Raw genomic sequence first — 27511 nt, forward strand, 5'->3', positions numbered from 1 at the left:
CCAGGCCCCTTAAATCCTGATTTAAAGGGCCTGGGGATTTAAAGGCTCCACCTCTTCTGGTGGAGGCCACACCCTCCTCAGGACTCTGAAGTACCGGCAAGTCCTTTAAGTTACTTTCACCCCTGGTGGCAACGTTGTATGTAAAATAATAAGATTCTACTGTATGACTTTACTGAGACATGCTCCAAGTTTAGAAAAGCAGGCACAAAACAGTTCCTCAGAGACAATAAACAAAACGACGCCTCTGCCAGGTGTGAGCATAATCAAATGGATTATCACCTGGTGAAGCAGCCGTTCTTTCGCAGGAAGAAGGGTGTCTTGTAAACAAGACACGAGAAGTCATTCTTCCGCTTTACTCTGCGCTGGTTAGGCCTCAACTGGAGTATTGTGTCGAGTTCTGGGCACCGCATTTCAAGAAAGATGTGGAGAAATTGGAGAGGGTCCAGAGAAGAGCAACAAGAATGATTAAAGGTCTTGAGAACATGACTTATGAAGGAAGGCTGAAGGAATTGGGTTTGTTTAGTTTGGAAAAGAGAAGACTGAGAGGGGACATGATAGCAGTTTTCAGGTATCTAAAAGGGTGTCATCAGGAGGAGGGAGAAAACTTGTTCACCTTAGCCTCCAATGATAGAACAAGAAGCAATGGGCTTAAACTGCAGCAAGGGAGATTTAGGCTGGACATTAGGAAAAAGTTCCTAACTGTCAGGGTAGTCAAACACTGGAATAGATTGCCTAGGGAAGTTGTGGAATCTCCATCGCTGGAGATATTTAAGAGTAGGTTAGATAAAAGTCTATCAGGGATGGTCTAGACAGTATTTGGTCCTGCCATGAGGGCAGGGGACTGGACTCGATGACCTCTCGAGGTCCCTTCCAGTCCTAGAGTCTATAAGAAATTTACTTGGCAAAGAGACCTGCTGTCACCTGAACTCCAGCTGGAGAGAATTCTCAAAGAACAGAAATGCCATAAAAGGAGAAGAGAGGACACAAATTACCTCTCTCCCCTCATCTCTACTAAGGAGCATCATTAAACTGGGGGAGGGGTACTGGCCAACAGGATCCAGTCGGACAGCTATAAACATGTGATTAGAAAAAAATCTTTGCTTTGAATTCACTTAGCTTGATAAGTTAGGCATTATTTTGCATTTTACCTTTTATTTCTTTGTAACCAATTCTGACTTCTATGCCTGATTACTTGTAATCACTTAAAATCTACTTTTCTGAAGTTAAACTTGTTTTATTGTTTTATCTAAACCAGAGTGTATTTGGATTAAAGTGTTATCTGAAATGAAGTTTCCCAATGGGGGGGATGGATCAGCATTCGTGTCCAACTCCCCATCAGTACCCATCTCAAGCCAGGGAAACTAATGAGCCAACCAGTGGACCAAATTCTGTGATGAATGAGGCATGTTGCACATACACTAAGAAGATTTAAGATAACAATAGAAAATACTATGCACAAACCATGTTGAGATGACATACTTTATGAGCTTGTACTGCACAGAAGGAAGGAGATGAACAGTATAGGATGCACATTTCTGGGGAGAAGTCTAGGACTAAGAATTTGCTGGTGTCACTCTTATCTGAAATGGCTAGCTGAATCACTCTTGCAGTATAGCTGGGAGTAATTTACATGTTAGAAGCTGTGTGTGAGCAAGGCCAGAAGTGTTTGCTTTCACAGTGAAGCAGTGTAAAAGGCACCCCAGACTGGAGAACTGACAGGACACAGCTATTCAGCAGTCCAGATTGTACCCTGGGGTATATCACAATGGCCCAGTGTGGCCATTCTTATGTTCATAAAGAGCATGATCTCACTAGGATAGAGATAAAGCCATTTTGAAAGAGCTACAGATATGCCAAGTGCATTCAGACAGTATTAATTCCCTAACAGAAGAGGAGATAGTAGGATTGGTGCCCATGTGTCACTCAAGTCAATGGCTAACCTCTATATGATTTCAATGGGACAGGGTTGGCACTATGATGCATACAATCACAAAAAAAACCCCATCAGTATATGTGACTGTGATAAAGGGGCTGGTTTTTGTCAGTGAGCGATATTTAAACTGGAGTAAAATTGTGTTATGAGTAAACTAAGAAAACGTACAGGATACCTTTCCAAATGCAGGCAAAGAGCTGTGGAAGATTTATCTGTTAGGAGTTAAGCATTTGAAAGGAATCTAGATCTATTTATGCTTCTAAGTTTTGCTAGTGTAGCTTTACTGCAAAACCCTCCAAATGCAGATGCAGCTTGTACTGATCAAAAAGTGCTTTTTCTGGTATAGTTTATACCAGTTCCCTGACCAAATAAGCTATAGTGGCAAAAACACTTTTATGCCAGTCTACCTGCATCTACATTAGGGCTTTTATTGGCATAAAAATGTGGCCAAAAAATCATGAAGTTACTTCTAATCAACATTGCTATGCTGGCAAAAGTTTCTAGTCTAGTCTTGGCCTGAGCATTGCTGAAGGACCTTATTCCTGTTGCTAGACAATATCCTGCAAATGTTTACTATCACCTCTGGTGTGTATCTGTCTTCAGAAGATTATGTGGGGACAAACAGGACTCAGATGGGGGGAGGGGCTGTCTGCAGGATTGCCAAAACCCATCGCTCACAGTAAATAAATTGAGTCAGATCCAAAACCCATGAGACTGGCTTAGAAATCATGAGATTTAAGTAAGATGTCTGGAGTTCTTTTTATTTGTCTTTTGGTTTTTGATCCTTTGAAGTGCACATTTTTAAGCTTTTCTCAGCAACCATGTGGGCCAGAAGCTTCATTTAAAAAAAAAAAATTACGACCAGAAGCTGAGATTCTCACATAATCCTATTACTCCAAGAACTTGTGTTTTAAAAAAAATAAAAAACTTCAAATATCATGAGATGCATGATAAAAAAAATGAACCATGAGTTGGCAATATTATACGTTATCACATACGGCCACACTACCACCACCAAGATGCCCTAGTGCATTAACAGCTGACTGATGCTGAACCTGAGTAAAACAGATTATACTAGCAGGCAGAGGAAAGCACTCAGAAGAGTTTGCAGCCATGAAGTCACCTGTTGATGAAGGTACGCACCAACAATTGGTCAATTCAGTCTGTAGTCTAGGAGTACTCTTGGATAACTTGCCGATTCTAAGAGCTTACATAGCCGCACCTGCAAGTAATGCTTTCTACCATCTCAGTCTCATCTGGCAGACAATGACCTAGCCTCAGTTATTCACACTTTTACCACAACTACACCCAAAACCCTGTATAAGTGTACAAAGCCATCAGTGCCATCTCTCCAATGGGTTCCCTTATCATGTGCATCTTCCTGCATATAGAAACATACACTTCAGTTTGTAATTACCTGATCTGAATGTACAAATATGGGGTTTCCACATGTCCAAAAGATAAGGCTTCCACCTTCTCACAAACCAAAAAGCAAGATACCTCTGCCCCTGCCTCCCTACCAAGCTGTGCCAGCAATCTTAAGAGTTCAACAACAAGAAAAAAATGGTAAGTTTTGGGTCTCAAGCCTTCATTTGCTAGTAGTGTTACCTGGGGTTCTTTCAACTCAAAGCTCTTGGTAACTTTTACTCTACACGAGGAGGTGTCAGGAAATCAGGGGAGACGCACCCGTCCGACCGATAGATGGCTGACAAACAGGACAACACAAGTGTTTTCACTTAAAGCTAAACTTTACTAGTCTCAAGCACTTACACACATCCACAACAAGATTAGTAAAACACCCCCAACCCTTGATAATTACCAAAGCTGAGTGTGGCTCTCAAGTGAAACTGCGGCAGGCTTCAGGTGGCCAAATCTTCTGTCTGCTGGTGGGGATCGCAAGATGTATCCAGAGGGAGAGTCCAAAGAGTCCAACTATCTCAAACTTTTCCCCCTTATTTATACATTAGTAACAGAATGACATGTCCCTTAAAGAAAACTTGTTAAGCAAGCAGTTCCAATGGGCAAGCAAAAGGCTCCTTCTGATTATTGATTAACCATGTGTGGGTTTTTCCAGAGTCTGCAGCTTTGAGACCCCAATAGACATTTCTGAGGCACATCTGTCCTGCACGTATCAGCAACTTCAACACAGTTCTTATCAGGAAGGACGTGGGGTCAAGCTGCCCTTGCTGTGGCACCCAAAACCCCCTCCCCTCCTGCCTTGGTCAAGCTGAGATTGCTGAATGGCCAATTTACAGCTTGCTGACTAGGCCGCCTTTAACAATAAGCCATAGTGGTTTTAGGCACTTTACTGGTTTGCCAAAGTCTCCCCGTACAGTAGAGTGGCAGCACCTCTCACTACTGAGGTTGAATGAATGCTGGCCCTGCAACTCAGGGCCCAGTCTACTCCTCGCCACATAAATCTGTTTTACCAGAGACTCCTTTGCTGGCTCTTATGTGGCTTTTCATCATATTTTCCTGCAGGCAGGTGTTCATCATTTTACATTTGTACCACTGGGAAAAGCCCAAATAGGACCTGGTCTATATTTGGGTTTTTGCAAATCACTGGTGTAGGCAGTGTGTGTACAAGTGTAACCTACCCTATCAAGTTACTAAAAACACAGCAAGCTCCCTTTTGCACTGGCAAAGTGGGGAGGGGTTTGTAGTGATGTAACTAGATTAGTGCAAAATTTCCTTGGTCTACCCAAATCTTGCCTTGCCCTCTGCCAAAATACTTGGCAGAGATTGTGAAGCCAGCCTAGAAACTCCAAACATGATTATCCTTTGAAATTTTGGCCAACAGAAATTGCCAATGTACAAAACTTACCAGCAATAGATAAGACAGCATCAAAACACTCATTCCGATATGGCAGGCACAGACTATGACACACCATTACTTCATGGCCATCATTTCGTGCTGACTCCACCAAAGGGAAGCAGTAATCACAGCCCAGCTTATAGGTTTGAGAATTGATATGAAGGTATTTGCCATTTCCACAGCCTGAAGTAGCAAAATAAGGAGGAGAAAAGAGTATCATTCAGTTTCTGTATGTGAGAGAATGTACTCCTGACATGAGCAAAGAAATGTGCCAGGGTCTGACCTCAATAATTTGAAATTCTCTGCCCACTTAAAAAACAAAACAAACAAACAAACCAGGATGACATTATAGAGGAATTTATTGTGTCTTGAGATCATTTTAGCACAATGAGCACAGACTGTTCCTATCTGTCAAACAGTGGGCTCTTTGCTGTGTAACGTTAAGTGATGAGATGAGTTTGCTAAAGAGCATTTATCTTGGCTTTCTCATGGCATACAGAATCAATAATATTTATGTTAATGACACTATTGCACTTCCGCTTGTAAGAGACCAAAAATACTATATTAAAGCATCATATGGGAGCAGTACAGCTCTGAATTATTCCTGTGTATTCAAACAGACAAATTAGAAGGCTAAGTAATTAAATCACTATTAGACCAAGCTGTTAAACCCATTGTTTTCTTGTTATATGCTGCTAATTGTTGTTGCCATGACAACTGGAACTCTCTTTGTCAGATAGCTCCCTGCAGTTTCCTCTTCATAACTATATGCTTCTGACATGGAGATGTACAGCCTTCCCATACTACAAAAATTCTGTGTTGAAATAATGTAACAAAACTTTAGACTAGAAATATTTTACTGCTAGCATTTTCATCTGGGGCTCAGGTATCCGAATCCTTTTACTATTAGTTCTGACAGTTTGAAAAACTGTTTACATTTTGAAAATCTAAAAAGTTACCAAATGTGATTTCTCACCTCTTGCTTGAATGACTGTCATTGAAATCACAGATTAAATTAAGAAAAGGGAGTGATGTGCATTGTGTTACTATAATAGCCTTTCACTTCTGGAGACTTCAGTTCAAATCCTCTATGTCACAGGCAAAATTCAGTTTGATGGTTCATAATGCATATGTATTTGTTCACGTGAAAGGAGTGAGGCCTATTTTATAGTGCCCTCCTCCGACCAAACCAGGCTTTTTTCTTGCTGAGTCAGCTCACTCCTGAAATTAATTCTGTCTGAGCTCTCTCGAGGAATCCAAGGACGCAGTTTCCTGCAGAATTAGTTGAGTTTAAGTGTTCTTAACAAACCAATTAAAAAAATAAATAAATAAAGCCTTGCAGCCTCTTCCTTCAAAAAGTCTGTGGAGTCCAAATAGTCCTTTCTCCCTGTCTGTCCTGCACACCAGAAACTTCAACAATCCACATTTCCCAGCTCTTACCAAGGAGGCTCAGCAAAAAAAGGACTGCACAGTATCTCCCGTCTGTCCATGTGGTTCCTGGAGCAATTCCTCTGTGCAGTAGCTCCCATAGCAGTCCACTGAGGGAACAGCCCTTTGTCCCTCAGCTTTCTGGAGGTTGTTGCAATCCCCTTTTCCATTTCCTTCTGCCCTCTTTTTCCAAGAGTCAGTTAATTAAGTTCCAACTCTTTCTCAGGTGCAGCAGGTGGGGCTAATGAGCCAGCGAGCCACAGGCCTCTGGCCCCAGAGGAATAGTATCCCTTATGTTTTCACGGTTCACCATACACTAAAAAACACTATGAAATTAATCCCAACCATTCATGAAAACACCCAGAAAGAAAAGAGACATGTAGAGCAGAAAGCCCAGTGTGCGCACACAGAGCAATGTAGGGAAGTCTGTGTAACATCAGACATTACACATTTGGCCCAAGCCATTGTTATTGATACTTCACTTTCATCAACACTCTAAGAGTTGAAAGAAAAAAGAAAGGGGCTGTAGAGATGACTTTAGCAAACTGAAAAAGGAATAGAGAAACTATTTATTTTTAGTTTGAATCCAGCACAGGTCAGTAGCAGTCATGAGCTGGCCATATCAGATTTCTGTTTGGTGGTCAATGTGAAATCCTTCCATGCTCTGCTCAGTTTCTAATGGGGAGGTGTCCATATCACTATTAGCATCCTTGTAGACAATGTTACTTCTTAAAGAATGAAGGAGAACAGTGGCAAAACTACCAGCTGGCCAGCACCTGTTGTCCCTGCAGGCATGGAAGCACACTGGCATGGTAGTACAGGGAAACTTGCCCTGCGATGGTCCATGCTTTAACTTTAGAAAAATAGAAAACTTCAAATTTCAGAGTTATTTATCCTATATATTAAACTTTCCATATCTACTAACATCATCTTAAAATAAAAAAGGGAAAATTATTTGCAACATTATTCAGCTATTTGGTCCTTTCATACTTTCCTTTAATAGTAGTGACAAGACATTCACCTCCCAAGTGTCTCCTAATGGCTGGGTGTGATACTGCAAGCCTTTCTGGCCTCTAGTGCCTTCAGTAGGGTGTCAGTCTTTCTTTCTCTCTTCTTCTTCTTCTTCTTCAGAGACTCAGCTCTCCAGCCAACTCACACAGGTCCATTATAGAAGGAGGGAGAGCAGACAGCAGGAAGCAAATCTGATAGGCAGCCAGGCTAACTCACATGGTCAAACTCCAGCCAACTCACACAAGTCAAATGGATGAACCCCTTTTGGGGTAGCAAAGAGTTCAACACATTCCTGCCTTCAGCAGTGTCTTCAGCCCCATCTCTGGGTCCTTTAAATCCCGCCCTGCCTTTGGGATTCTAAGCCTTGTCCCCTTCTTGGGGCTTAGATCACTTCACCAGTGGGAGAACCAGGGCTCACCCACTGTTTCGAATCCCAACCCAGAGACACTATCAACAGCAGTTGCCTCCAGTTCGCTGCTGCTAACCTGAGCCTTTTCCCACATAGCCCCTTTTCCTTCACTCTTACCTAACGGCTGAAGTTCTCAGACCTTCTTCCTTCTTACCAAATCATCAGCATTTTGGGCTGTATAAGTAGGAACATTGCCAGCACATGGAGGGACGTGATCATTCCCCTCTATTCGGCATGAGTGAGGCCTCATCTGGAGTACTGTGTCCAGTTTTGGGCCCCACACTACAAGGATATGGAAAAACTGGAAAGAGTCCAGCAGAGGGCAACAAAAATGATTAGGGGGCTGGAGCACATGACTTATGAGGAGAGGCTGAGGGAACTGGAATTATTTAGTCTGCAGAAGAGAAGAATGAGGGGGGATTTGATAGCTGCTTTCAACTACCTGTAAGGGGGTTCCAAAGAGGATGGATCTAGACTGTTCTCAGTGGTAGCAGATGACAGAACAAGAAGTAATGATCTCAAGTTGCAGTGGGGGAGGTCTAGGTTGGATATTAGGAAAAACATTTTCACTCAGAGTGGTGAAGCACTGGAATGGTTTACCCTAGGGAGGTGGTGGAATCTCCTTCCTTAGAGGTTTTTAAGGTCAGGTTTGACAAAGCCCTGGCTGAGATGATTTAGTTGGGATTGGTCCTTCTTTGAAGACCTCCTGAGGTCCCTTTCCAACCCTATTATATGATTCTATTAAATGCAAATGCCACCAGAACCCATCTTCTGGCACTCTCTCTCAAGCTCCTGTGACTAGGAAGAAGCACCCTTCCTTGCTCTTCTGGACCTACTGACCTGCTCAGGCCCTGCAGCATCTTTTAGCTGAGCCTGTTGGGCTCAGATTGGCTGCTTCTCTGCAGCCTCTCTAGGCAGGCCTGGAGGACTCATCTTCACTGCTCTTTTCTTGGGGCAGGGTATGGTAAGACCATGAGCCATCGAGCAAGCGGCCTCAAAGGCCTGGTACACTCGGTCACAAATAGATAATGGGAAAAGTTGCACAGACACGTCTTGTATGTATCTATGGGTGGCTCTGGAAGCAGGGCCATTATAGAAGAAAGAGGGAGAGCAGGCAGCAGGAGGCAAATTTGATAGGCAGCCAGGCTATGATTAAAAGAGTATCTACCAACTCCAAAACACTCATTTTGCAGATAAGCACTCATTTCAAACCTGCAGCCTAAGGCAAGGTGACCTTGACCATCCCCAAAAGTACTGCTTAATACAGAGAAGAGGCATCCCTGGCTTTGATCATTATCAACACTCAAAAAACTAATTATTTTTTTTTAATAGTTGTCATACTCAGGGATAAAACTTACCAATATCAGCAATCAGGCTCCCCGGTTCCTGATCTGAAAGGAACTGTTGTACCTTTGGCCAAGCCTTGTAGCGTGCATCATGGAAGTGAGGAGCAATTTTCTCATACACACTATGGACATGGTCCTTCTCCAACTGGCTTGCCTCCTTCTCCATCACAAAAAGGCTACACTAACTCATCTAGCACAGTGCAATACTCCTAAAGAAGCAGAAAGGAGACACAACAAAAAGTCATCTCTGAAACCTGTGTGGTCTCGTTTTCCAAAATACAACCATAAAATTTAAGTAGTGTGACAGGATCAGGCCAGATGGCTACAGGAGAGTGTTAGAAGGCAGATATATTAGCCCCAGATTAAGTAGATCCCTTTTCTCTGGGTAAGGTAACAGGGGTAGTTCCAGAACAAGCAGGAACATGCTATAACCAATTAAGGCAGGCAGGCTAATTAGGACACCTGGAGCCAATTAAGAAGAAACTGCTAGAATCAATTAGGACAGGCTGGCTAATCAGGGCACTTGAGTTTAAAAAGAACCTCACCTTCAGTTTGTAGTATGCATGCAAGGAGCTGGGAGCAAGAAGCACTAGGAGCTGAGAGTGGGAAGGTGAATTGCTGGAGGATTGAATACAAGCATTATCAGACACCAAGAGAAAGGTCCTGTGGTGCAGATAAAGAACGTGTTGGGAGGAGGCCATAGGAAATTAGTCCAGAGAGTTGTCGTTGTTGCGCAGTTGTTCCAGGCACTCTAAACCTCTGGAACCCAGAGCGGAGGGTGGGCCTGGGTTCCTCCAAACTCCTGATTAGACAGGAGGAATTGACCTGGACTGTGGGTTCTACCAGAGGGGAAGGTCGCTGGGCTGTTCCCTGACCCATGTGGTGAATTTCTGAAGCGAACAAATCCGCCAATAAGCGCAGGACCCACCAAGATAGAGGAGGAACTTTGTCACAGTAGTATTACGCAATTAGTTTAGAATCTCTACTTGGGATGAGTTACCATCAAAAACAAAGAGAAACAATTGGGATTTTTAAGACAAAAAGCATTGTTTAATCTGTGTTGCTTTCCCATGTTATACAACATTGTATGATATAAATAAGTGTTTAGCATGCAAGACCCGTCCTCATGACTAAGACTTGCTAATTTTGTGTCCAATTCAACAACACTTACTCACATTTCTGCTGGGGGAATTCTGCATAAAGTTTTTTTTTAAAAAAACTAAAAATATTTTAAAATTCTGCAAAATTCTGCATACTTTGTCAAAATAACACAATATAATCAAACTAGTTTCAATTATTTCAGTAATTTATTTCATAATAGTTGTCAGCAAGTATGTATGTAACAATACGGACAACAAAAAAAGATTCAGGAATTTTTTTTTTAACAAATAGATTCCTTACTAGGCATATATTAATACAGAACTCTGAATAATAATTCATTTAACTACAGTACAGAACTGTATTTCCTGCATCTCTCAGAAGTAGTGCAAAGGCTTGCGGGGAGTCAGCGGTAACAGAGGAGCTGAGGGAGAGGGAAGTCATTGCTGGGAAGGAGCCTGGGTATGAACTTGAAGAGTTGTTGGGTATGGGTGGGAAAAGTATGGAACAGGGCTTTTTAGGGGGTGAGGAGGGATTGCTAAGGAGCACCCCCATGCAGACCCTGGCTGACTCCTAGCCTCTCCCATTCAGTCAGGCACATCTGCCCCTGTCACCATGTGTCTCTGTGACCCTACTCAGTCATCCACTTTCTCCCTGTAGCTCTGCACACACACCCCACCCATGTGACCCTGCACCTCCATTCCCATTCAGTCACTACCCCAGTCTGTCCTCCCCCACTAGCTCTTATGAGCCCCTAACCCCCCAGCAGCGCCACGGTGTTTCCCCATAAACTCTGTCTCCTGACCTTGCCCAACAGGCACTGTGAAGAAGGCAGGCTCTTTCTCTTGCCTATGATAGCTGGGGCTTGCCAAGAGCTGCTGCTCTGCTCTAGTGCTACCGCACCCTTTGGTGAGCAAAAGGTAAAACTGCAGCAGCTTTTCAGCAGAAGCTATTTTCTGCAAAAAGATATTTAAAATATGCACAGCACATGAAATGTGCATGTGCACAGTGGCACACAATTCCCTCAGGAGTATCACATTGTGTAAATAATATTTTATACTGGGCAGTCCTGTTAATTTCAAGGTCAGAAACAGTGGCAAAATCAGGGCCATCACCACTATGAAAATCCTTTAATAACATCATTGCTGAACTATGATCCCTGCATGCTGATGGAAGTCATTACAACTACCACAGGAGACACCCAGAGCCAATTCTAGCACACTAGCACTTCTGAGCCACAGCAATCCATCCTTTTGTCCCCTTTAGCTTGGATTACTATGCCTTGACCTAGAACAGTGGTTCTCAACCAGGGGTCCCTAATGAGTGTTATAACCACCAAGGTTGTAAAGCAGAGACACCCAGATACCTTTTACTGAGTGTCTCTGTAAGATAAGCTCCAACCAGTGTCTTTATGTTGACTATCTGCATAAACAGAGAAGGTCACAACTAAGTTATCATTTGGGCATGAAAGTTAAAATGTAAAAACAAAAACAAAAATACAACTTGGGCAGGAAGGACACAAGTGCCAGTATGTAATTGGCTAAAATTTTTATTTAGGAGTGTGGGATAATGTCATAGGTTCAGTAAAATTGAAGGAGGTAGCTAGTTTTACCTATATAATGTAAGTGAAAAACAATGCTCTTTGGGAATCATTTCTGGACTGCAGTGCAACATCAAGCTGCTGGAACTCTGACCCCACAACTGTGATGTGCGGATGCATTGCCGGGAACCCCCAGATGAGTGGATCCTGACTGGCCAACAGATGAAATTTATCTGTATAAAGGGAGCGGAGAGCATAAGATATTTGCTTGGTATATACATTGTGTGTGTATTGATAATAAATAAATGTTTAGAGCATAACTGTGTAAGGCTCCTTCCAACGAAAAGGTTCCACAGACCCATAGAGGCATGAGCCCTGAGGGAAAGGTGGGTACTTATATTGACCAGGTTTCTTCCTGAGCTCCGTGGGTAAGGATAGGTGCCTTACACCCTGAGCCCTCAGTACGGTATAGGCAAGGTGCCCTAAATGGAGTGAATAACATCCTATTCAACATATTCATAAGTGATCTGGAAAAAGGGATAAACAGCGAGAAGGAAAAGTTTGCAGATGATAGAAAATTACTCAAGATAGTGAAGTCCAAAGCAGACTGCGAAGAGTTACAAAGGGATCTCACAAAACTGGGTGACTGGGCAACAAAATGGCAGATAAAATTCAATGTTGATAAATGCAAAGCAATGCACACTGGAAAACATGATCCCAACCATACATACAAAATGATGAGGTCTAAATTAGCTGTTACCACTCAAGAAAGATCTTGGAGTTATTGTGGATAGTTCTCTGAAAACAGCTGCTCAATGTGCAGTGGAAGTCCAAAAAGCTAACAATCCTAGGAATCATTAGGAAAGGGATAGATAAGAAGACAGTAAATAACATAATGTCACTATATAAAGCCATGGTACTCCACAGTTTGAATACTGCATGCAATTCTGGTCACCCCATCTCAAAAAAAATATATATTAGAGTTGGGAAAGGTACCGAGAAGGGCAAGAAAAATGATTAAGGGTATGGAACAGTTTCCATATCAGGAAAAACTGAAAAGAATAGGTTTCAGAGTGGTAGCCATAGTCTGTATCAGCAAAAACAACAAGGAGGAACTAGGACTGTTCATCTTTAAAAGAAAGAGACAACTAAAAAGGGGACACGATAAAGGTCTAGACAATCATGAATGGTGTGGGGAAAAAGTTAATAGGGAAATGTTATTTACCCCTTCACATAACACAAGAAGTCACCAATGAAATAGGCAGCAGGTTTAAAAACAAACAAAAGTACTTGTTCACAATGCCCAGTCAACCAGTGGAACTCGTTGCCAGGGGATGTTATGAAGGACAAAAGTACAACCTGGTTAAAAAAAGAACTAGATGATTTTATGGAGGACGGGGTCATTAATGGCCATTAGCCAAGATGGTCAAGGATGCAACATATGCTCTAGGTGTCCCTACACCTCCAATTGCCAGATGCTGGGATGGACCACTCAGTAGTGCCCTGTTCTTAAACATCTGGCATTGGCCACTGTTGGAAGACAGGATACTGGGCTAGATGGATTATTGGTGTGACCCAGTATGGCTATTCTTGTGTTCCCAAGAAAATGTCTTAAAGAATAGAAGGGAGGTGGCGAGCTTGTTTCTCATCCTGGACGACCACTGTTCAGTTTTTTTGTTTGTTTGTTTTTTAATGTAAGTGATGGTGTCTACATAATTCAATGACGACTACCTTAGAAATGTACATACAAAGAAAAAGAGAAATAGTAATGACTATTAGTTGTCTTGTTTTAGTCCTTCTTGCACAGCAATGTGTTCCTCTTTGGCTGTTACAGAGGCTTAAGGTCACCATTCTTCAAACACATATACAGGTGCTTAACTCTGCAAGTATGAGTAATCTCGCCAAATGCGAATTCAATGGGATTATTCATAGGCCTAAAATTAATCACATGCATTAGTGTATGCAAGGAGCTTTGGAGGGGAAGGGTTTTTTTAATTACTATTATTACTCTTCATCATAACCAAACTGCTGTAGGAGCTTGGGAGGGGAGGGGAGGAGCGGGAATGCCTTCAGAAAAATGCAGGCTGAAATAGTTGAAATGCTCTGCTGTTGGTAATTTCAAGAGGAAGATCATGTACTATCAAATATATTGAGGGGAGAGAGAGAAATAAAAAGGGAAACTGTTCTTTGAAGAACCTGAAACATCATTTCAAAGGTTTGCTATCGGTTTATTACACAAGAGGAAATAACTTGTAGGCTGATATCAGTCGAAGGGAGTGGTGGAAAGCCATTGTTTATGTTATGTTTTAAAAAAAGGAGTTTAAGTTTTCAAGTCTGCACCTGCTAAGCACACCTTCCTTTCAAAGGATGAACATCCTAAAACTTGTTTCCTATTTGAGACACATTAAAAATAAATATAAAATAATGCAAGAAAATAGGTACATGACAGGTAAAAGTGAGACACAAAGACTTACTTTAGATGTTTAAAGAAAAAAAAAAGACAAACTTCAATGGCAAAATAATTTAACAAGTATTCCATGTAAAAATGCCCTCTCCTCTGGAATAAAAAAAGGAAAATTAGAGGAAAATGTAATAGGAGTTAAGAATACTTACCAGCTGGAAGAAAGAAAGAAGCAGCATCTATTTAGAGAATAGCCAGTTTAGGACTGTAGCTGCTTGTCTCTGCCAAATGTAAAGGCCCAACCCAGAAAGTCATTCTTAGAATAAAGTTCCTATACGTGGGGAGAACCAGTAGGAACTTAAGCAATCACTAAGGAAGAGACTGCTTCTGTGATGTACATATTATGTAATATCATAATTATATTTGGACTGTATGCTGGTTCATAAGCAGGGCTTTGGGGAATGTAAATACTTTTAGTATACAAACTATTACCTTTATACAAAATAAAATATGCTCTTCTAAAGGATTGGGTGAAAAGTAAAATTAAGAGGCACACACAGCACCAGTTCAGAATGATCATTTGTCACAATCTTTAGCTAAATTTGGCACAATCTGATTGAAAATGAGACTAAATTTGTGCTTATCAAACATCTTAAGATTCATTATAAACTGCTATCTTCAAAGTGATTGTTTATTTCTTTCTTATGTATGTTTTATGAAACCTACGACAGTCCTCATGAGATGAAAGCCCCACAAAGCCTGAGTGACATCACTTTGTTTGGGGAACTATGACAGAAACACCAATCCACTCAGTTATAATGCAGTCCTGCCCCATCTCCAGTGTGGGGAGGTCATGGTTGGGCTTCTGGATCTAGAGGAGAATTTGTTCCTCTGTGATGCAATTTCTATTTTTCCGAGAGTTCCTGAAAAATTTGTAAATAAAGGCTGGATTTTTTTCTTTTCAATCTTAAGAAATAATTCTCCACTTTGGGTAGAAGTCAATGATGTCAATTTGACTCAGCTAACCTATGATTTAATCTGGACTGTAAAGGCTGGAGTTGTTAGTATAAGGGAGCTTCCTTTTGATACAGGGCATCTTTTAGAGAAACAGCTTCCAAATTTTATAAAATGCCAATTCTTACTTGCCCCAGAGCTACCTGTTAGGTCTCTCTGCCCCCTCCACATTATACAATGATTAGTTAATTGAAATTTTTATCACTATTTGAATGCTTGTGGTTACAGAGAGAGTTCCAGGAGTGAATGTTGTCAAGGATTGTGCAAATCTTGCACAAGATCCTAACCTGCAGCTCAAGACCACTTAGTACAACTCAGAATGGGAAGGTGCAAAGGTAGCCAAAAGCAGGGCTAGTCAATAGGCGGAGTGTGGGCCAAAGCTGGGGCAGATGCTTTTGAATCACCCTGAAATGTTTTTATTTACTTATTATTATTTTATAATTATTTTCTCTGGAGTCTGGACCTTGACTATACCTTGACCAAAAAATATGGATCTTGGCAAAAAACAGACTAGCCCAAAGCCACCATTAAACTCTACCTCCCATCCCAGGGCTACTCTGCACTGGTCCACCCCTCCTCCAAGACAAGCTTGGAACAGTCTGCAGAATCTTAGGAGACCTAGCTGCCTAAGGTCTCAACAAACCATTCTAGCAACAGGACACAGAGATGCCTTCCCACCTCTGCTGACTGTAGAGAGGTGGCATAAGAGCAGCTGCTAGTCAGCTACATAGGGGAAATTTCCAGCAGCAAGTGAATTTGTTTTTAGGGTAGCTTTGTACCAGCAGAGTGGTGCAATGCTGGCCTAATGCAGCTAAAAAAACAGCCAAACATCTCTCTGACAGCCAATTTACTACTTTGTGAGAGAAAGTGACAATTTTTTTTGCTCTCTATTAAACAGGTATTATTACCGCAAGGATTTTTAGGATTGTTTAATTATTCTTCTTATCTGGTAACTGTACCATCAATGTTCTTGTCTTAGAAATGATAAAATAAGCGTAAAAATATCATCGTACAAAGATGACTGGATTTTTATTTTTTAAAGGCGCATCATGTGGCTGGTACTAAGCAAACGGTCAGGTTTTGCTTCTTCTTCCAACAGAAAGGGGGCTGGGCTGGTGGCAGATCCTCAAAATCTGGTACCAACCTTGGTTGTTCACTCCTTGGGTCAGCAGGCACTGGGACTGATGCAAGGCCCCCCAAACTCAGCCTCTTTGGGAATAGGTATTAACACATCTCTCCCCCTAGTGATTCCAATGCAGGAACAGTTTCCTTCCAAATAAGTTTCATATATTCAGAGCCTGAAAGATTTGAGGTTTGTATGTGTATGTGGTTTGTCACCTCTGCAAACAATGCTAATGTGGTTGGTATACATGGGCTTGTTTTGGGGGGTTTATTAATTTCATTTTTTGCAATTTGAGTTTTATGTAGATATCCAAAAATTGGGGCATTTTGGGGGGCTCCCTTTGTATATATTGTAAGGAGTAATTTCTATGTAATATTCTCTAGTGTACTTTAACATTATACTGTTTCAAACAGCATTATGTTAAAGTGTACTACGGAACCAATAGTGCCCACCAGCAGGATCTATACAGTCCAATTAATGTGCAGTGCATTTGTGCATTTTAGAAATCAAATCCCATAGTCCTCATTACTGCTCTGTGTACACAAGCCCTTAGGTACAAGTATCCATTTCTGGTGTGCCCCCCCTCCCAGGTTTATTGTATGAACGGCAATTTTATTATCATTTGTATCAGGGATGTTTACAGGTATTTAATGGTTAAAACTTAAAACGGAAGCTCTGATTTTATTTAACTACAATTCTGACAAAAATTGGATGTCCTGCCCAATTCATTTGTCATCTAAAGAGAATTTTTATAAAACACATAATGGCAGCCACCGCTGGTAATCAACAAACACACATAATCATTCATTGCCTGCCTGATCCAGACATATATCCAGCAGAGGGACTTGTATAATTCAACTTCACTGTGAGACACTGCAACAAATCTTAGTGTTTCCGAGAAAGCTGATGCTATTCTGGACATATAGATCATAACAAGAGCGGACAAAAAACATACCAACCCCCAAACAGGCAGAGAAACTGTAACAGTCTTTCAAACCATTCTCCAAATCCCTCTTCAGTACATCTATGCAGAGTGCATGGTAGAAACATGTCAAAGTGCCAAATAGTCAGTACAATGCCACATTTTGAGTCTGTAAGACAACTAAATAAGAGTATTAATACCAAGTAAATGGACATAAAAAGGAATACCCAGATTATAGCAGACTCTGACATTGCCTGATAGCAGCATGCCAACTGGCCTGTAAATTTTAAACAAGGCAACTAGTGCAGAGTCTTGGGGGCTACATCATTCACCTAAATAAGACCCCCAAAATGCACTTCCATCAGAACAAGCTGTGAGCCTGACCTGCAGCATTTCTACAAAATGTGATTTCTACAAAATCAAATTCTTTGTCATGCAAAATCTCGATTGTCTAAATTAAACTCTGCACAGTGGTACACCGCTTGTAAGAAAGTCAAGTTCCAGCTGTTTGAGACACTGACAAATTTGTTTGCAATAAGTGTGTTCATTTAATACTTTTAGCTTTAAGAAATAATTTCATAATCTCTTGATGGTACAGAACCTTATACAGTAACACCATTAAAGAAATGGACAGGAAAATAGAGGGGGCACCACCACACACTGCTACAATTTACTTACATTATCAAACATGTATATAAAGCCATAGAATGATCAAGCTTGAGATTTTTATTTTTGTCCTATACAACAGTGAGACATGTCAGAGTGAAACAGTAATTGGATTATCTTGGACTGAATGCTGTAGTGCTACTTTGTACTATTATAAAATGGGCATGTTTATACAAATGAAAAAGTATAAAACTAAATATAATAAACGGTAATCCATAAGAATTTTGCCCTTTTTCTTCCATGGTTCTTTTAAAAAAAAAAATCTCTCTTTACATGCTGCTTTATGGCCAAATCCTCCGACATCCTTCCCCTGCTCACATGCACCACTCCCATCGCCTGAAGCATTGAAAGGGGATTGTGCTGTTAGGAACAAAGAAAGGAAGTCGTTTTCAGCTTTGTACTTAAGCATTTACTACACAATTTCCATTAACTGCACTAATATTTACTCAGAATCTGCATTTTGCATAGCTGAAGTATACTTGAAAGATTAAAGTTTATGAGAAATTTCAATAACCAGTGAACCCACATTTACATTTTCAATGTTTCGTGGGTGGAAAAAATCTTTAGGAGGAAGAAAATAATATGATGAGCCTCTGGCCACTGAAGACTGAGTCTTTTTATAGATTGTTTGGAGTATTGTTGTAGCTGTGTCGGTCCAATAAGTGATATTACCCACCCACTTGGTCTCTTTTTGCATAGATGCAAACACAGTTAGTCAATTGAGTAAAATAGTATGTGACATGATAGACAATTCAAGGGATGCCAGAGACATACACAAAAATCCTTTGAAAAAGAACTCTGTATCTAAAAAACAAAACAGAACCCTATGTACAAAAGTAGGCTGACCAGATTATCACGAAACTAAATGTGGTGAATTTTTCATCTTCTGAGCTCTCTGTTTAGTGAGATGACTAATGCAATCTACATTTCTGAGGGCTCGTCAATACACGGCATTGTCAGATAGAAATGTGGACTCAAAGTTCCTTCTAGCAATAATTCAGATAACTCAATGATTACAAACCAGTTTGTTCTGTGACTTGTGGCAAGTGGGTAAAAGTGCCCACACCATCGCTACAACAATATAAAATTAACATGACACACATTCAATGGATTAAAAGACGGCTAACTGATAGGTCTCAAATTGTAGTTGTAAACAAGGAATCATCATCAAGCAGGTGTGTTTCCAGTGGGGTCCCGCATGGCTTGATTCTTCGCCCTATGCTATTTAACATTTTTAATCAATGACCTGGAATAAAACAAAATCATCACTGATAAAAGTTTGTGGATGACAGAAAAACTGGGAGTGATAAATAATGAAGAGGACAAGTCTCTGATATAGAGTGATCTGGAATGCTTGGTAAATGAGGCACAAGCTAACAATATACACTTTAGTACAACTAAATGTAAGTGTATATATCTAGAAAGAATGAATGTAGGTCATACTTACAGAACAGAAATATATACAACATAAATCCTAATACTTTCAAATTCTGGTTTAGCTGATTAGATTTGGCATATTTTTCTTTTTTTTCTTTCCCTCTCCCCACAGGTGCTGGTATTGTAGGAAGGTTTTTGAGTAAAGGTGGATTTTGCGATGGGATCAGAAATCAGTAAGGGATTAGGCTAATTTTGATTTCATCCAAAAGAAGGTCCAACAGATGAGGATCTTCTGCTGAAAATGTTCTTCCTCTGGCTCATGAAAGTTTCACACTAGGCCTTAATCACTTCATCTTCGCTAATGAACACAGCTGCCTTGGTGGACAACAGATGGGTTCCAAGACAGCTATGCTGATACCATATCCTGCCCTGCCTTATATGACATAGATGAGTGTTTTGAGATATTATGCAAATTCTAGCTGGGACCTGTGTTTCCTCTAAGCTGTGTAGCCACGCAGCAGGCTATCAAGGGCCACACAGGCAGGGACAGGCGCCTGTCCCCTGGCCTTGTCCAGCCCCCCATGCTGAAGCTGCCGGGAAGAGGCACCCCTCCCCCAGCCCAGCCAAAACTGTGGCGGCCGGGGAGAGGACCCCTCTCGCCTGGTCTGGCCCGGCCCCACCCAGGTGGAGCTGCTGCCCAGGAGAGGAGCCTCTTCCCCAACCCCGAGCTGCTGCACCGAGAGAGGCCTGGGGAATACCTGTCTCCCCCTGCAGCCCCGGGGCAGCCCTCACCCCCAGCTGGAGCCCTCACCCCTTACACCCTAACCCTCTGTCCCAGCTCTAAGCCCCCTCCCATACTCCAAACCCTTTATCCATGGCCCCACCCCAAAGGCTTCACCCCCAGCCAAAGCCCTCACCTCCCGCATTCCAACCCTCTGCCCTAGCCCTGATCCCCTTCCCACACTCTGTCCAAACTCCTCAGCCCCAGCTCTGCCACACATCACCTCCATATTGGTACACATAACAAAATTCATTCTGCACATGGATGTAAAAAAGTTAAGGGAACATTGGCTGGGACTCAATCCTGAAAGATGCTGCCTTCGATCACATCCAACTGAGTGCAACAGGTGCAGAGGATGGGTAGCCCTATACAGGATAAGGCCCCTGGTTCACTATGAGGCACTGTCGGTGTCGACAACAGTCTACCCCTGTGGCAATCTCTGTGCAACGCCTCAGTATTACAAGCAGACACACAAGAGGGAAATGATGACAGAGTGGGCGATACACAGGTAGGGGCCACTGTCAGACAGATTACTGTTAGATTGCAGCCCTCTCACTTGGGTTCAGAGCGGCCATAAGGAAAAAAAAATTGCCCCTAATTCATGCAGAGGTAACTACAGTTCCTTCCTGGAGGCACTTGGCAGTGAACAAGATGTGAAAACACTGCCAGCTGCCCAGGTAAGCAGCTTCCTCTCCTCCACCATGCAGCAGACGTCAATAACTACACATGCAGGATCAGGGCCTTCCTTTGTTGATACAGCTATGTTCTTGTTCTACAGCTACAAACAGATACTGTTTACTGTTCTTGTTAATCTACCCCATGCGTGTGATGACACCTCTTACAAATCTACCTGTGTCTTCTGGATACAAGAGTTTTAGAATGCTATTGGATCATCCCCAATCTCATCTGTGTCTTCCGATGTCTGGTTGATCACAGTTGTTATTCTGGAGACGACAACTGTATAGTGAAGGCTGCACTGAGATCGTACATAGTGCAGAACCAAAATCAGTCCATTACACACTTCAATTATTGCATTTGGTCTTCCTGATCCATACAGGAGTAAAGGCAAATAAGCTGCCCACTCCCTAGCTACCCTCCTGATTGTGACTCTAGCCATGGGTGGGTGACAGGGGCTCCTTGCCTGATATTCTCCCATGTGAGCAGGTGGGCAGAAAGGGAATGGACCTTCCTCATTAAACCTACAACCAGTTTTAAAAGAGCATCTCTATAATTAAAGGGTTTGCACAATTTTAGTCAAACCAAGTGCTGTATTTTATTTGTGACAGTTACTACTTTTGTAATGCAACAGCCCATTTGTTTGCTTCTGAAATAAAATGTTTTAAATAAACACAACACTACATACCTTATTTGATTACACAGCTTTCAAAAGCACATAGTAAAATGGAAACTCAAAGCAGGTACAAAACAGCAATTAAGATTAGCAGTCATGAAACAGAAGTCGATAACCTGATGTCTAAATTATGTTTGAATTGTCATAAAAATATAAGCTAGTCTAAAAATGAAACCATTGCCCATCTTAGCATATCTTTTGTAAAACAGCTCCATAACAGAAGGTTCTCTTGCTACCTCTGCTCTCTATCTGCTAGAATATTGATTTATACCACACACACTAAAAATAAAGTCGAGCAGGTAGCCAAGGGGCAGCAAAGATCAGTATGCCTAGTTGACAACAGACAAAATGGGGAGGGAGGGAGGGAAGGAAAGTGTATGAAGAAATATATAAACAAGATTAACAGGAAAATGCCTGGAAGATAAAAGATGGGAAATCTAATATATCTAAGGATGGAAAAGAGAAAGTTCTGCAGCTTAGAAAAAAAAATACATCTTAGAGGTGAAATCCTGGTCCCATTAAAGTCAATGGCAAAATTTCCATTAACTTCAGTGGGGACTGGATTTCACCTAATTTACTTACTTAATTAGGGCCTGATTCTACCACCTTTCTTGATGCCCAGTAGTAATGAGACTATTTGTAGAATAAGTTACTAACACAGCGATATTCAGACCTCAGAGGTTCAGGAGCCAAATTAGCGATCAACATTACCCAAAAAAGAGGCACAGTAGTGTGAATTTACCATAGTACAATTCATATTTAAACAGCATGACAGGGGAAATATTTAGTTTTATATAGACAGATATATAAAAATATATACAATTCTCAGAGCAAATAAGTTAATAACTTAACCAAGTTATCAACTTGCACTAATAACACAGTAAAAGCATCTTTACTGAATAATAATTAAATCACAGTGTTTTAGCATCATGTACTGTAAAGAGCCACAAGAGCCACATTAAAGAACCATTACAGGGCTCATGCGCTGTAGTCTGGGAGTAACACTGATCTAACATAAGAGTGGCAGAATCAGGTCCTCAACTGGTTATTGAACACCTATCTCATAACAGTGTCTGGGACAAATGTACATAATAAACCAAAGTTATATCAAACTGGGAACTATTTCCAGCCACTCCAGCATACAAAGATGGGTCTCAGATGTGAGAAATACTTAAATCACGAAGTAACCCCATTGACTTCAAAAGGACTACTTGCGCACGTACGTGTTTGTAGAATCTGGGCCAAAACAGGAGAAATGAATATACAGGAAGAACTGGTGAAAAATAAGTTTTGAAGCCAAAATGATCAAAGGTGGACTAATCTGAGTAGCTTTGTTCAGGATGAGAAGATCAGAAGCAAACAGAGAACACAGTTGCCCTGCACATTTGAATAAGCTTACTGGTAGAACTCTGAAATTCTTTTTTATATTTTTTCATTTTATTTTGGGGGAATTTTGTTGGATTTTTTTTCTATTGCGGGAGATCTGGAGGGAAAACTGTCAGGTCTTGCATCGGGGTGGGTAGGAAAACCATGGGGTTGGGAGAGTAGGTTTCAGAGCAGGCCCACCCTGCACTCAGATGTCAGCAGTGGCTCTTGTCCTGCAGGGCTGGGCCTGGCTCCCCGTACTGGGTGTTGCTTCTTAGTCCATGGTGCGGCAGTGCTACTCAGGTTTGGGATGTCTGCCCCTCCATAATAATGGGGGGAGTGGATGGGCCAAATCTGACAGAGTGGTGCTGCAACCCTGTGTGCCACGACACACCATCACCACTCAAATTTTGCCCCATGTCCTTCCAGCCTGCCATGACACAGGAACAGACAGGCTATCCAGTCCCAATGCCCGGAGTGAGAAGCTGGACCCAGTCATGAGGGACAGGAAGCTACAAGAGCTTTGTTTTTTCTTCATTTTATAGGTTCTGTTTTATTTCATGTTACTTCACATTTGTAAAAAAAACACAGGGCTCTACTTATTGATCATCTATTATTCTTGAAAGTTTTGTATCTTCTGACGTACACCAGCACATAGAAAAAGAGATGGGACTTTGTATTCAATTCAATAACAACATCTTTACTAACCTGACAAGATATATAGCAGGGCCAAAAGCTGATAAATTTAGGGACCAATTATACTCCATTTGACATCAATGGGAGCAGAACAGGACTTCAAATATTTCAGTACAGAACTAGTTTCACAATGGATTTAATATACAACCAGTACTTGAGCTTGAGGGAAGACTAGCACAGAGTAGGTGAAAGAAGATGCAAAGCAGTCTACAGCCACACAAAAAGGATCATCAGAACTTGAACGGTAGCACCAAAATGGTCCAGACAGGAGATGCTAAAAAAACACAGTCTGCAGGATTCCTCTCTTGCAGCTGCCTTTGATAATACAATCTACATGCCCTATTGTTTTGTCCTCCACTCACAGCCAATTCCAAGTGGCTGCTATATAGATGTTGACTACAAAGCTGCCATATTCCTGGCAGGAATTACCTCTGACAGCTGAGTCACAAGGCTCTAGCTCTGTAGGCCTCGAGAACACAACATTTAACCTGTCTGCAAATATTCACTTGAATAGCCTGAAGGTCCTTGTTGTTGGGATAAAAACAGACAAGAGGATCATCATTTTGCAAACCCTTTCAGCTTTAGGAAGACAGAACTTAAACCCTAGAGATCTCTGGGGCAAGGAAGCTCTTCTCTACTGGTTTCTACTACACAAAGGAAAAGATAGCAACATTTCTTTTTGCCTTGAGAGAAACAAAATAAAACTTCTAGAACTATCTTTAGACAAAAATAAAAAACAAGAAAGAGCCATGAATAAACCCTGAATTATTGCAGTAAGCCAAGTCAAGACAATCACAATACAAAGAGAGATAGAGACTCAAAGTGAAATCCAGACAGACTTCAAAAACAATATTTAGGCTTTAAGGATCATCAATCATTTGTGGGCTAGATTCTCATCTCTGACAGCGTAACTCAACAGTTACTCTGGCTTCATTCCAATACGACTGAGCAAGGAATCTGGCACTGTACATATTTTATAGAAGTCTATCAGCATTTTCATAACACCCCTCTATTTTACAGGTGTTTTAAAGCTGTAAGTGAACTCCTAAAAATTACTAACATAAGGATATTGCCATAAGTATTCACCACAAAGTTATGGGCCAAGTCCTCAGCTGACATAAATTGATTTCAGTGGAGCTACACTGATTTATACCAGCTACAGTCCCATTTGTACATATTATTTAACACATAACAGCTTCACAAAACATTTCTCTGCCCTTGCCAGGGTGCTATTCAACATAATAAAAACAGTCATAATAAATGTAAAGTAATTAAAATAAAAAGCAGTTACTTGTGCCTTCAAAGTATCCAAGCTGTGAGGATGGGGGAAATTCTGCTCTCCCCTTCCTAAGTTTGGAGGGCCCCGCATGCAGAGTAGCTTTTGCAATGCCGGTGTGTGAGAAGGGCTAAGATTGGCTACCGCTGTAGAAAAGGAATGTACCCCTACCCCACAGCAAGGAGCCACAGTATGTTGCAGCTCCCTGAATGCTGTTGTGGAGAAGTGGAGGTGGGAGTAGAAAAGACAGGGATAGGACAGAGTAGAGGGGAGCCTGGGGAGGGGCAATTCACTACTTAACTATGTTCTAACCCTTTCCTATCACAGATGGGAGTACTAGGTTCATGGACTAAGATTTTCAAAGCTGCCTAAAAGATACAGATTCACAATCTCAATGGAAATTGGGAATTCTGGTCCTGTAGTAGATAGCTATGGAAACCAGAGATGCTTGATTTTGCAGTTCTCAAACTGTGGATTTGTGTCTCCAACGATAACATGCTTGTTAATAGCAAAAATGTTTTTAATAAAATAAATAAATAAATACATAGAGGTGAGAAATAACAGACCTCAACACTATTTGTCACTCTGAAAATTTGAGTACACAAAGTCAATCCCTTACCTCTCTCTGAAAGTGCAAAGCTTCAAAAAGTTCAGTGAATAGAAGATTGTTGGTGGTGGAATAGATCTGGACAAGGAGAAGAAGTCTGGAGATAAATGTGAGAAGAGAGAGACAGGCAGTAGAAACAAAAGTGAAACTGTTTGACAAGCATATTCCAGGAGTCTTGAGGTCTTTCTGAGTGTAGCCTTCATTGATTTGAGATCTACCATGCCATTTTCTCACTAGGAGGGAAAATCTATAATGGCAGCAGACCATAAGAGAGATCCAGTTTGGGAATATTTTAATGAAGTTCCTCTACCTGCGGGTAATATAAGCATGTGTGCAAATTTAAACAGTTCAACAAAGAAATGCAAGGCCTGGTTGCCCAAAAGGAACATGTCTGAACATGCAGGATCTTCAGGTTGGTAAACTTCTTTATTTCATACTTTAAGGACTGCCTGTTTTCCTTCTGGACTATTCTTGAATTCTCATGTTTGAGCAAAAAATATAGTTGTTACTCTATGGTACTATCATTTTAGATGCAGTTGTGATAAAAAATAAACAGCTGAAACAGGCAGATCTTCCTTTTACAATTTCACCTTTAAAGTAGTACTGAGTGTCAGTGAATGCAATGAGTAATATTAAATGAGCAGTATGGTAATAATAATTAAGTAACTGCATTGACTTATTTTGTTTAGGAGATTCCATCCTCAACATACAGGATTCTGAAGACTATCCACCTTCAAGATCATCATTTTCTATAGTTTCAGAGTTATCTGCCAATGATAGTGTTTCAGTCACACCATGTATGTCACATTGCCACAGTATATGACCTGTAGCAAAAAGAAAAAAAGAATCTGCATCATCCAGAAACCACCATAGATACGTTTGTGGTAAGGACCAGCAGATTACAAAAAGAGGTAATTGATGAAAAAATTGCCCAGTTTGTTTATGCAACAAACTCTCCTTTCTGTATGACTGAGAACCCATACTTCTTTAACATGCTTCAGTCATTAAGACCAGGATACAGTCCACGCAACAGAGCAGATGTTGCAGGCAAATTGCTGGATAAAGTGTATGAAAGAGAAATTGAGCAGCATGCAAAAGGTCTAGAGGGTAAAATTATTAACCTGAGTCTTGATGGGTGGAGCAATGTCCACAGTGATCCTGTTGTATGTGTTTCTGTGACAATAGAAGAAGGGAATGTCTTCCTTACAGAAACAATTGATACATCAGGAAATGCACACACAGCAGAATACTTACAAGAAGTAGCAGTAAAAGCTATAACAAACTGAAAAAAAAATCCAAATGTCTATTATGCAGCTTGGTTACAGACAATACTGCAAATGTATCCAAGATGAGAAGAAATGATTTAGAAGAGAGTCCCAAGATAACAACGTATGGTTGCAGTGCTCATTTGATGCACTTCCTAGCCAAATACTTCAGTGTTCCAGAAATAAAGGCTAATGTTGTTGAAATTGCAAAATACTTCCGTAACAACCACTTTGTAGCAGCTGCTCTAAAAAAAAGTGGGAGGAACCAAGCTAACTCTCCTACAAGATGTGTGATGGACCTCAGTAGTGGACTGTTTTGAGCACTGTATCAAGAACTGGCCTAATCTGATGACAGTTTGTTAACAAAATCATGAAAAAATAGATGGCACTGTCATAAAGTTCTCAGCATTGGGCTTAAGAGAAATGTTGAACACATGCTGAGTACCCTGAAGCCTATTTCTGTACCCTTGAACATAATGCAGGGAAATAGCTGTTTTATTGCTGAAGATGTTGAAATTTGGAAGGAACTGAGTGCGATCTTGAGAGAAATATGCAATGATAGTTAAATTACAAGCATTAAAAAACCGAATGGGACAAGCACTATCTCCAGCTCATTTTCTTGCAGATATTCTCAATACTCAGTACCAGGGTCAAACCTTAACTGTTGAAGAAGAGGAGTTGGCTATGACATGGACATCCAGTAATCATCCCCCCATAATGCCAACTGTAATAAACTTCAGAGATAAGGGTGAACCATTCAAGAAATATGTTTGCTGCTGATATTTTAAAGAAAGTCACACCAGTGAACTGGTAGAAGTCACTTAAGCACTTGGATTCAGAGACTGTTGAAGTGATAATCTCACTTTTAACAGCAGTAGCTTCTTCTGCCAGTGTAGAAAGAATATTTTCTTCCTTTGGACTAATTCATTCCAAATTGATAAATCGTTTGGGACCTGAGAAAGCAGGAAAGTTTGTTTTTCTTTTCCAGATTATGAAAGAACAGGAAAATGAAGGAGAAGACAACTGAGTTAGCTGCAGAAGCCAATATTTTAAGTCTCTCACGTTGACCTGGCTGCCGTCATCGATT

General features: G+C 41.1%; 1 protein-coding gene across 7 annotated transcripts in view; it reads right to left on the reverse strand.

Annotated features, from left to right (window-relative positions):
* LOC115651939 (probable tRNA methyltransferase 9B) overlaps positions 1–27511 on the reverse strand; it is a 69888-nt gene that overhangs the window by 23140 nt on the left and 19237 nt on the right. For 5 of the 7 annotated variants that reach the window (XM_030563294.1, XM_030563302.1, XM_030563284.1 and 2 more), the window contains 2 exons: positions 8955–9151; positions 4758–4931 (listed from right to left, as the gene is read on the reverse strand). In XM_030563294.1, the coding sequence (XP_030419154.1) occupies positions 4758–4931; positions 8955–9108 (328 nt within the window). In that variant the 5' untranslated portion in view covers positions 9109–9151. Of the gene's footprint in view, positions 1–4757; positions 4932–8954; positions 9152–17979; positions 18067–27511 lie in introns of all 7 variants that reach the window. The other 2 variants (XM_030563275.1, XM_030563322.1) reach the window with 1 other exon arrangement.

This window comes from Gopherus evgoodei, chromosome 1 (assembly GCF_007399415.2).
Source record: "Gopherus evgoodei ecotype Sinaloan lineage chromosome 1, rGopEvg1_v1.p, whole genome shotgun sequence".
NCBI lineage: Eukaryota > Metazoa > Chordata > Testudines > Testudinidae > Gopherus > Gopherus evgoodei.